Source organism: Engystomops pustulosus, chromosome 2 (assembly GCF_040894005.1).
Source record: "Engystomops pustulosus chromosome 2, aEngPut4.maternal, whole genome shotgun sequence".
NCBI classification, from domain to species: domain Eukaryota; kingdom Metazoa; phylum Chordata; class Amphibia; order Anura; family Leptodactylidae; genus Engystomops; species Engystomops pustulosus.
Window position 1 is genome coordinate 263,584,675 of NC_092412.1, and position 17,881 is coordinate 263,602,555.

General features: G+C 50.2%; 1 protein-coding gene across 4 annotated transcripts in view; it reads right to left on the reverse strand.

Moving 5' to 3' along the window:
• Positions 1–2,925: 2,925 nt before the first annotated feature.
• The window catches only part of GTF2E1 (general transcription factor IIE subunit 1), a 47,398-nt gene continuing 32,442 nt past the window's right edge, over positions 2,926–17,881 (reverse strand). For all 4 annotated transcript variants that reach the window (XM_072139041.1, XM_072139038.1, XM_072139040.1 and 1 more), the window contains 3 exons: positions 7,688–7,889; positions 7,010–7,245; positions 2,926–3,978 (listed from right to left, as the gene is read on the reverse strand). In XM_072139041.1, coding sequence (XP_071995142.1) covers positions 3,557–3,978; positions 7,010–7,245; positions 7,688–7,889 — 860 coding nt within the window. In that variant the 3' untranslated portion in view covers positions 2,926–3,556. The remainder of the gene's footprint in view (positions 3,979–7,009; positions 7,246–7,687; positions 7,890–17,881) is intronic.

Here is a 17,881-nt window from a genome sequence, read left to right on the forward strand (position 1 = left end):
GGGTGCGCCTGGTCGTGCTGGCTGCACACAGGGTGCGCCTGGTCGTGCTGGCTGCACACAGGGTGCGCCTGGTCGTGCTGGCTGCACACAGGGTGCGCCTGGTCGTGCTGGCTGCACACAGGGTGCGCCTGGTCGTGCTGGCTGCACACAGGGTGCGCCTGGTCGTGCTGGCTGCACACAGGGTGCGCCTGGTCGTGCTGGCTGCACACAGGGTGCGCCTGGTCGTGCTGGCTGCACACAGGGTGCGCCTGGTCGTGCTGGCTGCACACAGGGTGCGCCTGGTCGTGCTGGCTGCACACAGGGTGCGCCTGGTCGTGCTGGCTGCACACAGGGTGCGCCTGGTCGTGCTGGCTGCACACAGGGTGCGCCTGGTCGTGCTGGCTGCACACAGGGTGCGCCTGGTCGTGCTGGCTGCACACAGGGTGCGCCTGGTCGTGCTGGCTGCACACAGGGTGCGCCTGGTCGTGCTGGCTGCACACAGGGTGCGCCTGGTCGTGCTGGCTGCACACAGGGTGCGCCTGGTCGTGCTGGCTGCACACAGGGTGCGCCTGGTCGTGCTGGCTGCACACAGGGTGCGCCTGGTCGTGCTGGCTGCACACAGGGTGCGCCTGGTCGTGCTGGCTGCACACAGGGTGCGCCTGGTCGTGCTGGCTGCACACAGGGTGCGCCTGGTCGTAGCAGGGCTGAGGTAGTACTGACTGTATACAGGATACATATTACAGGGTCAGGAGGGGCCGGGACGTCTGCAGTGTAATAATGTCACATGTTACGGATGGTGCATGGCACGGGGTCAGGAGGGGCCGGGACGTCTGCAGTGTAATAATGTCACATGTTACGGATGGTGCATGGCACGGGGTCAGGAGGGGACGGGACGTCTGCAGTGTAATAATGTCACATGTTACGGATGGTGCATGGCACGGGGTCAGGAGGGGCCGGGACGTCTGCAGTGTAATAATGTCACATGTTATGGATGATACATGGTCAGGAGCGGCCGGGACGTCTGCAGTGTAATAATGTCACATGTTACGGATGGTGCATGGCACGGGGTCAGGAGGGGCCGGGAAGTCTGCAGTGTAATAATGTCACATGTTACTGATGGTGCATGGCACGGGGTCAGGAGGGGCCGGGACGTCTGCAGTGTAATAATGTCACATGTTATGGATGATACATGGTCAGGAGCGGCCGGGACGTCTGCAGTGTAATAATGTCACATGTTATGGATGATACATGGTCAGGAGCGGCCGGGACGTCTGCAGTGTAATAATGTCACATGTTATGGATGATACATGGTGCAGGGTCAGGAGGGGCCGGGATGTCTGCAGTGTAATAATATCACATGTTATGGATGATACATGGTACAGGGTCAGGAGGAGGAGGGATGTCTGCAGTGTAATAATATCACATGTTATGGATGATACACGGTACAGGGTCAGGAGGGGCCGGGATGTCTGCAGTGTAATAATATCACATGTTATGGATGATACACGGTACAGGGTCAGGAGGGGCCGGGATGTCTGCAGTGTAATAATATCACATGTTATGGATGATACACGGTGCAGGGTCAGGAGGGGCCGGGATGTCTGCAGTGTAATAATATCACATGTTATGGATGATACACGGTGCAGGGTCAGGAGGGGCCGGGATGTCTGCAGTGTAATAATATCACATGTTATGGATGATACACGGTGCAGGGTCAGGAGGGGCCGGGATGTCTGCAGTGTAATAATATCACATGTTATGGATGATACACGGTGCAGGGTCAGGAGGGGCTGGGATGTCTGCAGTGTAATAATATCACATGTTATGGATGATACACGGTACAGGGTCAGGAGGGGCCGGGATGTCTGCAGTGTAATAATATCACATGTTATGGATGATACACGGTACAGGGTCAGGAGGAGCCGGGATGTCTGCAGTGTAATAATATCACATGTTATGGATGTTACATGGTACAGGGTCAGGAGGAGCCGGGATGTCTGCAGTGTAATAATATCACATGTTATGGATGATACATGGTCAGGAGCGGCCGGGACGTCTGCAGTGTAATAATATCACATGTTATGGATGATACACGGTGCAGGGTCAGGAGGGGCCGGGATGTCTGCAGTGTAATAATATCACATGTTATGGATGATACACGGTACAGGGTCAGGAGGGGCCGGGATGTCTGCAGTGTAATAATATCACATGTTATGGATGATACACGGTACAGGGTCAGGAGGGGCCGGGATGTCTGCAGTGTAATAATATCACATGTTATGGATGATACACGGTACAGGGTCAGGAGGGGCCGGGATGTCTGCAGTGTAATAATATCACATGTTATGGATGATACATGGTACAGGGTCAGGAGGGGCCGGGATGCCTGCAGTGTAATAATATCACATGTTATGGATGATACATGGCACAGGGTCAGGAGGGGCTGGGATGTCTGCAGTGTAATAATATCACATGTTATGGATGATACATGGTACAGGGTCAGGAGGAGGAGGGATGTCTGCAGTGTAATAATATCACATGTTATGGATGATACACGGTACAGGGTCAGGAGGGGCCGGGATGTCTGCAGTGTAATAATATCACATGTTATGGATGATACACGGTACAGGGTCAGGAGGGGCCGGGATGTCTGCAGTGTAATAATATCACATGTTATGGATGATACACGGTACAGGGTCAGGAGGGGCCGGGATGTCTGCAGTGTAATAATATCACATGTTATGGATGATACATGGTACAGGGTCAGGAGGGGCGGGATGTCTGTAGTGTAATAATATCACATGGGGAGTTAACCCCTGCCATACTAACAGGACGTGTAATGTTACTCACACAACTTTCCCAGACTCCAGAACAGCAGATCTGCCTTGCCCTGCAGTCATAGTAAGGTCACTCAGCTTTTCCAGAGACAGATAATTACTAAGATAATGAATCTGACAAATACAAAACTATTTATTTCAGAAAAAGGTAAAATAAGTGTAAGAACATTTTAGACAAATCATGTAAAAACCGCGGGAAACGGAGCGACCCCCCCCCCCTAACACCCGGAGTCCCAACGGCCGAGGAGGCGGCTACCTACTGATACAGATACCTACCTGAGCCGTAACAAAGGCCGACCATGTATCTGCTAGAACACAGCTCATCACTGACAGCAAGCAGAGGTCTTACAGCCACAGCACAGTTATGCCTCCAGCTGCCGCAACCACCAAGAGGAAAACCTTCCGGAAATCTAAAATATCTATTCACAGAATTTGGTGGAAGAAAAGTGTCCTTTGTGGTTTTGGCAGCAGCATTCATAAGGTCACCCTAGGGGTCGTGCCGCTCCTGCGGGTCACATGGGAGGGGGCGGGATCTAAAAACCACATACCACTGCCTTATCCAATAATAAAATCCAAATAAAACCGGACTCACCCGGGGGAGGGGGCAATGAATGATTGAATGAAGCCCCGCCCCATAGTCATGTGACACCCTTGAAGAGGCGGGGTTATGAATAAATGAACTGCCCCCTTCTATGTAAAAGTATAAAATGTAAGTCGTGGCGCCTCCTGCTGCTGGCGGGTCAGTCGTACATGTCCTCGAACACCCTCTGCCCCATCTCGATGTAGACCTCCTTCTCCTGGGGGGTCATCTGTGCCACCAGCTCCGGCCTCTGGCTGACCTCGCTGTACAGGAAAGGTCGTCCCCCCACCGTGACCGTGGGGTCTGCGGACACCTCCTCAAACTCGTCCTCGTCATCATCCTCGTCCTCCATCAGGCGGGGGGCGCTGGTGAGCGGGTGGCGGGGGGCCGGGCTCTCTGCCTCGGACTCGCTGGTGTCGCTGTCTGAATCGCTGCCCATGCCGGTGTTGGTGCTGGGGGCGGAGGAGACCCCCACGGCACCGGCGCCGCTCTTCTTCTCGTGGATCAGCAGCGCCTGCATCACCTCCTCATTCTCATCCGCCAGCGGCCGACTCGCGTCCTGGAAGGAGTCCGCGTCCAGACCTGGGGAGACACGAGGGGTCATATACAGCGACCTCACACATACAGGGGTCATATACAGCGACCCGACACACACAGGGGTCATATACAGCGACCCGACACACACAGGGGTCATATACAGCGACCTGACACACACAGGGGTCATATACAGCGACCAGACACACACAGGGGTCATATACAGCGACCAGACACACACAGGGGTCATATACAGCGACCTGACACACACAGGGGTCATATACAGCGACCAGACACACACAGGGGTCATATACAGCGACCAGACACACACAGGGGTCATATACAGCGACCTGACACACACAGGGGTCATATACAGCGACCTGACACACACAGGGGTCATATACAGCGACCCGACACACACAGGGGTCATATACAGCGACCCGACACACACAGGGGTCATATACAGCGACCAGACACACACAGGGGTCATATACAGCGACCAGACACACACAGGGGTCATATACAGCGACCCGACACACACAGGGGTCATATACAGCGACCCGACACACACAGGGGTCATATACAGCGACCCGACACACACAGGGGTCATATACAGCGACCCGACACACACAGGGGTCATATACAGCGACCCGACACACACAGGGGGTCATATACAGCGACCAGACACACACAGGGGGTCATATACAGCGACCCGACACACACAGGGGTCATATACAGCGACCCGACACACATACAGGGGTCATATACAGCGACCCGACACACACAGGGGGTCATATACAGCGACCCGACACACACAGGGGTCATATACAGCGACCCGACACACACAGGGGGTCATATACAGCGACCCGACACACACAGGGGTCATATACAGCGACCCGACACACACAGGGGGTCATATACAGCGACCTGACACACACAGGGGTCATATACAGCGACCTGACACACACAGGGGTCATATACAGCGACCAGACACACACAGGGGTCATATACAGCGACCCGACACACACAGGGGGTCATATACAGCGACCAGACACACACAGGGGGTCATATACAGCGACCCGACACACACAGGGGTCATATACAGCGACCCGACACACACAGGGGGTCATATACAGCGACCCGACACACACAGGGGTCATATACAGCGACCTGACACACACAGGGGTCATATACAGCGACCCGACACACACAGGGGTCATATACAGCGACCCGACACACACAGGGGGTCATATACAGCGACCTGACACACACAGGGGTCATATACAGCGACCAGACACACACAGGGGGTCATATACAGCGACCTGACACACACAGGGGTCATATACAGCGACCCGACACACACAGGGGGTCATATACAGCGACCTGACACACACAGGGGTCATATACAGCGACCCGACACACACAGGGGTCATATACAGCGACCCGACACACACAGGGGGTCATATACAGCGACCCGACACACACAGGGGTCATATACAGCGACCAGACACACACAGGGGTCATATACAGCGACCAGACACATACAGGGGTCATATACAGCGACCCGACACACACAGGGGTCATATACAGCGACCCGACACACACAGGGGTCATATACAGCGACCCGACACACACAGGGGGTCACACAGGGAGAGGCGACCTAAGACTGACCCTGTGGTGGCCAAGTTAGGACGTGAAACAAAAAGTAGTAGAAATTTTCAAATATTGGGTCTTCTCCCCAGAGACGCCTCTACTGCCTCTATTTATAGCAACTCCATGAGGAATCACAGATTTATACTTCAGGATTGTTCTCCAAATGGTGTAGGGGGCGGATCCTCACACTGCTGTGCTCTGTGCAACCTCTATTGAGCTGTTACTGAGCACCTTTATTCTGCTCTGACTTTTGCAACTTTAAAGCAATACAGTAGGCTGAGTCTGTGGTGTAGCTCAATGCACAGAGCACAGCAGTGTGAGGTCTACAATCCTGAAATATAAATCCATATCTCACAGTCCTGCTGCTACTAATATCATACACAGAGGTCTGATTACACGTAACACTGGCTGCAGAGAGCACAGAGCACAGCAGTGTGAGGTCTGACTACACATCTCTCCAGGGACAATACATAACACTGACTGCAGAGAGCACAGAGCACAGCAGTGTGAGGTCTGATTACACATCTCTCCAGGGACAATACATAACACTGACTGCAGAGAGCACAGAGCACAGCAGTGTGAGGTCTGATTACACATCTCTCCAGGGACAATACATAACACTGACTGCAGAGAGCACAGAGCACAGCAGTGTGAGGTCTGATTACACATCTCTCCAGGACAATACATAACACTGGCTGCAGAGAGCACAGGGCACAGCAGTGTGAGGTCTGATTACACATCTCTCCAGGGACAATACATAACACTGGCTGCAGAGAGCACAGAGCACAGCAGTGTGAGGCTGATTACACATCTCTCCAGGGACAATACATAACACTGGCTGCAGAGAGCACAGAGCACAGCAGTGTGAGGTCTGATTACACATCTCTCCAGGGACAGTACATAATACTGGCTGCAGAGAGCACAGCAGTGTGAGGTCTGATTACACATCTCTCCAGGGACAACACATAACACTGGCTGCAGAGAGCACAGCAGTGTGAGGTCTGATTACACATCTCTCCAGGGACAATACATAACACTGTCTGCAGAGAGCACAGAGCACAGCAGTGTGAGGTCTGATTACACATCTCTCCAGGGACAATACATAACACTGTCTGCAGAGAGCACAGAGCACAGCAGTGTGAGGTCTGATTACACATCTCTCCAGGGACAATACATAACACTGGCTGCAGAGAGCACAGAGCACAGCAGTGTGAGGTATAATTGAGCATCTCTCCAGGGACAATACATAACACTGTCTGCAGAGAGCACAGAGCACAGCAGTGTGAGGTATAATTGAGCATCTCTCCGGGGACAATACATAACACTGGCTGCAGAGAGCACAGAGCACAGCAGTGTGAGGTATAATCTCTCCGGGGACAATACATAACACTGGCTGCAGTCTGTATGATGACACTTGCTGACTCACCATCTTTGATGTCGGTGGTCTCGCTGTAAGCTCCGCCCTGCACGGTGCTCTCCCTCAGCCAGATGGGGCGCTCTTTCACTGGTTTGCCCTCGGTGGGCGCTCTCTGCAGGTCCTCCTGCTCCTCCATGCTGATGACCACGTCTTGGGTGTAGAGATCATCATAGGACGGACCTTTGGACCAGGATTCCTTGTGAGGACCGGAGGGTCCCACCCCCGCAGCCGCGGCCCGGTCCTTACTGCAAAACAAGGAGGATTAACAGCGAGAACAGCCCCCCCCCAGACATACACAGCGCACGGAGGGGGGAAATTACCCCCCCCCCCCAATAATCATCCACTAAGTGCAGAGTTATAGAGATATGACAGGAAAGAAAGAACTGAGGGGGAGACAAAGGAACGTGATACAATGTACCAAAAACACAACCTACACCCCCACAGAATACAGGGGCCCCCAACACCTACAGGAGAGGACCCCAAATATACAGAAAACTGAGGCACCAAGTACAAACAGGACATTACTGATCCTGCATTATACTGCAGAGCTGCACTCACTTTTCTGGATTCTATGTGTGAGGGGGCAGAAAGCTTTTCCTGCTGTTCCCTTAGTTCCTGCATAAAACTAGTTCTATCACACAATGCAGGATGTTACAGCGCCCCCTGCAGTTCAGGAGGATCATGTACCTTTGTCTGAGTGCTGGGATTTCTGTGGGTTCTGGCTCCAAGATCTCGTAGGCAAGGTTTATGTCCTCGGTGTCACGGAGCAGAGCGTAGATCGGTTCTATCTGCTCATTAAATCGGGCAACAAGGGTGCGGGCGTCCTTCTTGGGCATCGCAGACTCATCCTCCTCCACCTCTGTCTGGCAGAATGTACATCGAAAAGTGCCTGGAAGACGAGAAGATTATCAGGCAAGAAGCCAATGTCATGTATGTACAAAGAGACTGCAGAATAGTGAGTGCAGCTCTGGGGTATAATACAGGATGTAACTCAGGATCAGTACAGGATAAGTAATGTCATGTATGTACACAGTGACTGCACCAGCAGCAGAATAGTGAGTGCAGCTCTGGGGTATAATACAGGATGTAACTCAGGATCAGTACAGGATAAGTAATGTCATGTATGTACAGTGACTGCACCAGCAGCAGAATAGTGAGTGCAGCTCTGGAGTATAATACAGGATGTAACTCAGGATCAGTACAGGATAAGTAATGTCATGTATGTACACAGTGACTCCTCCAGCAGCAGAATAGTGAGTGCAGCTCTGGAGTATAATACAGGATGTAACTCAGGATCAGTACAGGATAAGTAATGTCATGTATGTACACAGTGACTGCACCAGCAGCAGAATAGTGAGTGCAGCTCTGGAGTATAATACAGGATGTAACTCAGGATCAGTACAGGATAAGTAATGTCATGTATGTACAGTGACTGCACCAGCAGCAGAATAGTGAGTGCAGCTCTGGAGTATAATACAGGATGTAACTCAGGATCAGTACAGGATAAGTAATGTCATGTATGTACACAGTGACTCCTCCAGCAGCAGAATAGTGAGTGCAGCTCTGGAGTATAATACAGGATGTAACTCAGGATCAGTACAGGATAAGTAATGTCATGTATGTACACAGTGACTGCACCAGCAGCAGAATAGTGAGTGCAGCTCTGGAGTATAATACAGGATGTAACTCAGGATCAGTACAGGATAAGTAATGTCATGTATGTACACAGTGACTGCACCAGCAGCAGAATAGTGAGTGCAGCTCTGGGGTATAATACAGGATGTAACTCAGGATCAGTGCAGGATAAGTAATGTCATGTATGTACACAGTGACTGCACCAGCAGCAGAATAGTGAGTGCAGCTCTGGGGTATAATACAGGATGTAACTCAGGATCAGTACAGGATAAGTAATGTCATGTATATACACAGTGACTGTACCAGCAGCAGAATAGTGAGTGCAGCTCTGGGGTATAATACAGGATGTAACTCAGGATCAGTGCAGGATAAGTAATGTCATGTATGTACACAGTGACTGCACCAGCAGCAGAATAGTGAGTGCAGCTCTGGAGTATAATACAGGATGTAACTCAGGATCAGTACAGGATAAGTAATGTCATGTATGTACTCAGTGACTGCACCAGCAGCAGAATAGTGAGTGCAGCTCTGGGGTATAATACAGGATGTAACTCAGGATCAGTACAGGATAAGTAATGTCATGTATGTACACAGTGACTGCACCAGCAGCAGAATAGTGAGTGCAGCTCTGGAGTATAATACGGGATGTAACTCAGGATCAGTACAGGATAAGTAATGTCATGTATGTACACAGTGACTGCACCAGCAGCAGAATAGTGAGTGCAGCTCTGGGGTATAATACAGGATGTAACTCAGGATCAGTACAGGATAAGTAATGTCATGTATGTACACAGTGACTGCACCAGCAGCAGAATAGTGAGTGCAGCTCTGGGGTATAATACAGGATGTAACTCAGGATCAGTACAGGATAAGTAATGTCATGTATGTACAGTGACTGCACCAGCAGCAGAATAGTGAGTGCAGCTCTGGGGTATAATACAGGATGTAACTCAGGATCAGTACAGGATAAGTAATGTCATGTATGTACAGTGACTGCACCAGCAGCAGAATAGTGAGTGCAGCTCTGGGGTATATGATCTGATCTCCTGATGCTACTGTCTATCTTTCTGAGTAGATGACGTGCGGCGCCTGCAGAGAGTTTCAAGGTCTCGCATTCAGCGAGTGTCTGCAGCGGCGTTCATCGCTCTACGCCTCCAGCTTTCCAGCTGCTCATTGTTTCTCCTCCCGGATCCTGACAATGGCGCGGAGCAGAGGGAGACGCAGCCAAGGTCGGAGTCACTTCTGCGGCGGTTTTGCTTCTGGAAATGACATTAAAAGAAGAACAAAAACAACAACAAATTCTGCTGTGATCTTCAAGGGTTAATCCTGCGGAAAGCTGGGTGGAGGTTGATCCTGAGCATCATCCTCCAGTCACACCCAGAGCTGCGTGCAGATAGTTGGAAGACCGCAGCTTCCATTATACTAAGCGTCATTGGACCTCACAGCTCAGGGAGGCATCATGGTAGCAGCTCTCGCTGTGACTAGAGTAGAACATAGAACTGATGTAGTGAAATGACTTCATATTAGGACAAGGTCACTTTAAGGGAAGTCAACCTCTATAAGATCTCATTCACACACAGCAGAAAAGCAGAACCAGCGGATTTTCATAGGGTGAAAGGGACTGCAGCGAGGCCTTAAAGGGGAAGGAGAAGGCAGACAAAGGCAGAGGATGCTGGGAGCCCCAGGGAATTGTGGGGCTTTAACGCCGCCTGTGGTCAGGAATAGAGAGGAGCCGGGGCCCATCAGGGATCAATCACAAGGAAATAACTGCAGGACTGGTAGAGGAAGGGTTAAACTGCCCTCACCTATTCCCCCCTGTACAGTCTCCTCTCCCCAGGGTGTATTGGCTGATAACAGAGAGTAATAGATTGTATTCCCCCCCCCCCCCTGTACAGTCTCCTCTCCCCGGGATGTAATGGCTGATAACAGAGAGTAATAGATTGTATCCCCCCTGTACAGTCTCCTCTCCCCGGGATGTAATGGCTGATAACAGAGAGTAATAGATTGTATCCCCCCTGTACAGTCTCCTCTCCCCGGGATGTAATGGCTGATAACAGAGAGTAATAGATTGTATCCCCCCTGTACAGTCTCCTCTCCCCGGGATGTAATGGCTGATAACAGAGAGTAATAGATTGTATCCCCCCCTGTACAGTCTCCTCTCCCCGGGATGTAATGGCTGATAACAGAGAGTAATAGATTGTATCCCCCCTGTACAGTCTCCTGCCCCCGGGATGTAATGGCTGATAACAGAGAGTAATAGATTGTACCCCCCCCCCCCCCCCTGTACAGTCTCCTCTCCCCGGGGTGTAATGGCTGATAACAGAGAGTAATAGATTGTATCCCCCCCTGTACAGTCTCCTCTCCCCGGGATGTAATGGCTGATAACAGAGAGTAATAGATTGTATCCCCCTGTACAGTCTCCTCTCCCCGGGATGTAATGGCTGATAACAGAGAGTAATAGATTGTATCCCCCTGTACAGTCTCCTCTCCCCGGGATGTAATGGCTGATAACAGAGAGTAATAGATTGTATCCCCCTGTACAGTCTCCTCTCCCCGGGATGTAATGGCTGATAACAGAGAGTAATAGATTGTATCCCCCTGTACAGTCTCCTCTCCCCGGGATGTAATGGCTGATAACAGAGAGTAATAGATTGTATCCCCCCTGTACAGTCTTCTCTCCCCGGGGTGTAATGGCTGATAACAGAGAGTAATAGATTGTATCCCCCCTGTACAGTCTCCTCTCCCCGGGGTGTAATGGCTGATAACAGAGAGTAATAGATTGTATCCCCCCCTGTACAGTCTTCTCTCCCCGGGGTGTAATGGCTGATAACAGAGAGTAATAGATTGTATCCCCCCCTGTACAGTCTTCTCTCCCCGGGGTGTAATGGCTGATAACAGAGAGTAATAGATTGTATCCCCCCTGTACAGTCTTCTCTCCCCGGGGTGTAATGGCTGATAACAGAGAGTAATAGATTGTATCCCCCTGTACAGTCTCCTCTCCCCGGGGTGTAATGGCTGATAACAGAGAGTAATAGATTGTATCCCCCCCTGTACAGTCTTCTCTCCCCGGGGTGTAATGGCTGATAACAGAGAGTAATAGATTGTACCCCCCCCCCCCCCTGTACAGTCTCCTCTCCCCGGGGTGTAATGGCTGATAACAGAGAGTAATAGATTGTATCCCTCCTGTACAGTCTCCTCTCCCCGGGATGTAATGGCTGATAACAGAGAGTAATAGATTGTATCCCCCCCTGTACAGTCTCCTCTCCCCGGGGTGTAATGGCTGATAACAGAGAGTAATAGATTGTAATAGATTGTATCCCCCTGTACAGTCTCCTCTCCCCGGGATGTAATGGCTGATAACAGAGAGTAATAGATTGTATCCCCCTGTACAGTCTCCTCTCCCCGGGGTGTAATGGCTGATAACAGAGAGTAATAGATTGTATCCCCCCCCCCCCCTGTACAGTCTCCTCTCCCCGGGATGTAATGGCTGATAACAGAGAGTAATAGATTGTATCCCCCCCCCCCTGTACAGTCTCCTCTCCCCGGGGCGTTATGGCTGATAACAGAGAGTAATAGATTGTATCCCCCTGTACAGTCTCCTCTCCCCGGGGTGTAATGGCTGATAACAGAGAGTAATAGATTGTATCCCCCCTGTACAGTCTCCTCTCCCCAGGGTGTATTGGCTGATAACAGAGAGTAATAGATTGTATTCCCCCCCCCCCCTGTACAGTCTCCTCTCCCCGGGGTGTAATGGCTGATAACAGAGAGTAATAGATTGTATCCCCCCTGTACAGTCTCCTCTCCCCGGGATGTAATGGCTGATAACAGAGAGTAATAGATTGTATCCCCCTGTACAGTCTCCTCTCCCCGGGATGTAATGGCTGATAACAGAGAGTAATAGATTGTATCCCCCCCTGTACAGTCTCCTCTCCCCGGGATGTAATGGCTGATAACAGAGAGTAATAGATTGTATCCCCCTGTACAGTCTCCTCTCCCCGGGATGTAATGGCTGATAACAGAGAGTAATAGATTGTATCCCCCTGTACAGTCTCCTCTCCCCGGGGTGTAATGGCTGATAACAGAGAGTAATAGATTGTATCCCCCCTGTACAGTCTCCTCTCCCCGGGGTGTAATGGCTGATAACAGAGAGTAATAGATTGTATCCCCCTGTACAGTCTCCTCTCCCCGGGGTGTAATGGCTGATAACAGAGAGTAATAGATTGTATCCCCCCTGTACAGTCTTCTCTCCCCGGGGTGTAATGGCTGATAACAGAGAGTAATAGATTGTATCCCCCCTGTACAGTCTTCTCTCCCCGGGGTGTAATGGCTGATAACAGAGAGTAATAGATTGTATCCCCCCTGTACAGTCTCCTCTCCCCGGGGTGTAATGGCTGATAACAGAGAGTAATAGATTGTATCCCCCCCTGTACAGTCTTCTCTCCCCGGGGTGTAATGGCTGATAACAGAGAGTAATAGATTGTATCCCCCCCTGTACAGTCTTCTCTCCCCGGGGTGTAATGGCTGATAACAGAGAGTAATAGATTGTATCCCCCCTGTACAGTCTTCTCTCCCCGGGGTGTAATGGCTGATAACAGAGAGTAATAGATTGTATCCCCCTGTACAGTCTCCTCTCCCCGGGGTGTAATGGCTGATAACAGAGAGTAATAGATTGTATCCCCCCCTGTACAGTCTTCTCTCCCCGGGGTGTAATGGCTGATAACAGAGAGTAATAGATTGTATCCCCCCCTCTGTACAGTCTCCTCTCCCCGGGATGTAATGGCTGATAACTGAGAGTAATAGATTGTATCCCCCCCTGTACAGTCTCCTCTCCCCGGGGTGTAATGGCTGATAACAGAGAGTAATAGATTGTAATAGATTGTATCCCCCTGTACAGTCTCCTCTCCCCGGGATGTAATGGCTGATAACAGAGAGTAATAGATTGTATCCCCCTGTACAGTCTCCTCTCCCCGGGGTGTAATGGCTGATAACAGAGAGTAATAGATTGTATCCCCCCCCCCCCTGTACAGTCTCCTCTCCCCGGGATGTAATGGCTGATAACAGAGAGTAATAGATTGTATCCCCCCCCCCTGTACAGTCTCCTCTCCCCGGGGCGTTATGGCTGATAACAGAGAGTAATAGATTGTATCCCCCTGTACAGTCTCCTCTCCCCGGGGTGTAATGGCTGATAACAGAGAGTAATAGATTGTATCCCCCCCCCTGTACAGTCTCCTCTCCCCGGGATGTAATGGCTGATAACAGAGAGTAATAGATTGTATCCCCCCCTGTACAGTCTCCTCTCCCCGGGATGTAATGGCTGATAACAGAGAGTAATAGATTGTATCCCCCCCTGTACAGTCTCCTCTCCCCGGGGTGTAATGGCTGATAACAGAGAGTAATAGATTGTATCCCCCTGTACAGTCTCCTCTCCCCGGGGTGTAATGGCTGATAACAGAGAGTAATAGATTGTATCCCCCCCCCCTGTACAGTCTCCTCTCCCCGGGATGTAATGGCTGATAACAGAGAGTAATAGATTGTATCCCCCCCCCCTGTACAGTCTCCTCTCCCCGGGATGTAATGGCTGATAACAGAGAGTAATAGATTGTATCCCCCCTGTACAGCCTCCTCTCCCCGGGGTGTAATGGCTGATAACAGAGAGTAATAGATTGTATCCCCCCCTGTACAGTCTCCTCTCCCCGGGGTGTAATGGCTGATAACAGAGAGTAATAGATTGTATCCCCCCCCTGTACAGTCTCCTCTACCCGGGATGTAATGGCTGATAACAGAGAGTAATAGATTGTATCCCCCCCCCTGTACAGTCTCCTCTCCCCGGGATGTAATGGCTGATAACAGAGAGTAATAGATTGTATCCCCCCTGTACAGTCTCCTCTCCCCGGGGTGTAATGGCTGATAACAGAGAGTAATAGATTGTATCCCCCCCCTGTACAGTCTCCTCTCCCCGGGGTGTAATGGCTGATAACAGAGAGTAATAGATTGTATCCCCCCCCCCCTGTACAGTCTCCTCTCCCCGGGGTGTAATGGCTGATAACAGAGAGTAATAGATTGTATCCCCCTGTACAGTCTCCTCTCCCCGGGATGTAATGGCTGATAACAGAGAGTAATAGATTGTATCCCCCCTGTACAGTCTCCTCTCCCCGGGGTGTAATGGCTGATAACAGAGAGTAATAGATTGTATACCCCCCCCTGTACAGTCTCCTCTCCCCGGGGTGTAATGGCTGATAACAGAGAGTAATAGATTGTATCCCCCCCTGTACAGTCTCCTCTCCCCGGGATGTAGTGGCTGATAACAGAGAGTAATAGATTGTATCCCCCCTGTACAGTCTCCTCTCCCCGGGATGTAATGGCTGATAACAGAGAGTAATAGATTGTATCCCCCCTGTACAGTCTCCTCTCCCCGGGGTGTAATGGCTGATAACAGAGAGTAATAGATTGTATCCCCCCCTGTACAGTCTCCTCTCCCCGGGGTGTAATGGCTGATAACAGAGAGTAATAGATTGTATCCCCCCCTGTACAGTCTCCTCTCCCTGGGGTGTAATGGCTGATAACAGAGAGTAATAGATTGTATACCCCTGTACAGTCTCCTCTCCCCGGGGTGTAATGGCTGATAACAGAGAGTAATAGATTGTATACCCCTGTACAGTCTCCTCTCCCCGGGGTGTAATGGCTGATAACAGAGAGTAATAGATTGTATACCCCCCTGTACAGTCTCCTCTCCCCGGGGTGTAATGGCTGATAACAGAGAGTAATAGATTGTATCCCCCCTGTACAGTCCCCTCTCCCCGGGGTGTAATGGCTGATAACAGAGAGTAATAGATTGTATCCCCCCTGTACAGTTTCTTCCCCCCCCTGAGATGTAATGGCTGATAACAGAGAGTAATAGATTGTATCCCTCCTGTACAGTCTCCCCTCCCTGAGATGTAATGGCTGATAACAGAGAGTCTTATCTTCTCATAGATCAGAATCATCCAGGGAGATACATTCTAGGCATGGAAAGAGTTAATCATTAGCCTCCTTATCTGTCTGAACTGGATAGACCTCATGAAGCTTTCAGTAACTGCTCACTACAGATTCATTGCCATTCAGGGTCTTGAGAAAGCTGGGAACAAAGATCATCCGCTGCCCCTGATAAGGTAACACTGAAGAGGGGGGCACTTACTTCCCATAATACACCTCTGCAGACCCTGAACAAGCAGGGAATTGCTGAGACTTGAGACAACGCAGCAGAACTCTGAGCGCAGCTGTGAAGTACAGAGGCCGATAATCACTTGTAGAAGGGGAATTACTACTAATTATTTCTCTCTGAATACAAAGACCGAAACCGGCGAGCAGACAGCACAGCGCCCCCCGAAATGTAACAGAGGGGAATACTGGGGGGTCTTATCAATGGAAGAAACAGCAGGGAGACAACAACCGCCTGGACAGCGAGTAAGCAGGGAGAAGAGCGCCTCCTGCTGGAGCCACCCTCACATAGCAGTCTCCTCCCACTGTATACAGGGGGACACAACAAGGACCCCAGGAAGATCCGGGGACCCCAGAAATTGTGGGGAAGGGATGGAAGTGCAAACATCCTAGTGTGAGTATATGTATGATACTACTCCAGAGCTGCACTCACTATTCTGCTGCTGGTGCAGTCACTGTGTACATACATGACATTACTTATCCTGTACTGATCCTGAGTTACATCCTGTATTATACCCCAGAGCTGCACTCACTATTCTGCTGCTGGTGCAGTCACTGTACATACATGACATTACTTATCCTGTACTGATCCTGAGTTACATCCTGTATTATACCCCAGAGCTGCACTCACTATTCTGCTGCTGGTGCAGTCACTGTGTACATACATGACATTACTTATCCTGTACTGATCCTGAGTTACATCCTGTATTATACCCCAGAGCTGCACTCACTATTCTGCTGCTGGTGCAGTCACTGTGTACATACATGACATTACTTATCCTGTACTGATCCTGAGTTACATCCTGTATTATACCCCAGAGCTGCACTCACTATTCTGCTGCTGGTGCAGTCACTGTGTACATACATGACATTACTTATCCTGTACTGATCCTGAGTTACATCCTGTATTATACTCCAGAGCTGCACTCACTATTCTGCTGCTAGTGCAGTCACTGTGTACATACATGACATTACTTATCCTGTACTGATCCTGAGTTACATCCTGTATTATACTCCAGAGCTGCACTCACTATTCTGCTGCTAGTGCAGTCACTGTGTACATACATGACATTACTTATCCTGTACTGATCCTGAGTTACATCCTGTATTATACTCCAGAGCTGCACTCACTATTCTGCTGCTGGTGCAGTCACTGTGTACATACATGACATTACTTATCCTGTACTGGTCCTGAGTTACATCCTGTATTATACTCCAGAGCTGCACTCACTATTCTGCTGCTGGTGCAGTCACTGTGTACATACATGACATTACTTATCCTGTACTGATCCTGAGTTACATCTTGTATTATACCCCAGAGCTGCACTCACTATTCTGCTGCTGGTGCAGTCACTGTGTACATACATGACATTACTTATCCTGTACTGATCCTGAGTTACATCCTATATTATACCCCAGAGCTGCACTCACTATTCTGCTGCTGGTGCAGTCACTGTGTACATACATGACATTACTTATCCTGTACTGATCCTGAGTTACATCCTGTATTATACCCCAGAGCTGCACTCACTATTCTGCTGCTGGTGCAGTCACTGTGTACATACATGACATTACTTATCCTGTACTGATCCTGAGTTACATCCTGTATTATACTCCAGAGCTGCACTCATTATTCTGCTGCTGGTGCAGTCACTGTGTACATACATGAGATTACTTATCCTGTACTGATCCTGAGTTACATCCTGTATTATACCCCAGAGCTGCACTCACTATTCTGCTGCTGGTGCAGTCACTGTGTACATACATGACATTACTTATCCTGTACTGATCCTGAGTTACATCCTGTATTATACCCCAGAGCTGCACTCACTATTCTGCTGCTGGTGCAGTCACTGTGTACATACATGACATTACTTATCCTGTACTGATCCTGAGATACATCCTGTATTATACCCCAGAGCTGCACTCACTATTCTGCTGCTGGTGCAGTCACTGTGTACATACATGACATTACTTATCCTGTACTGATCCTGAGTTACATCCTGTATTATACCCCAGAGCTGCACTCACTATTCTGCTTCTGGTGCA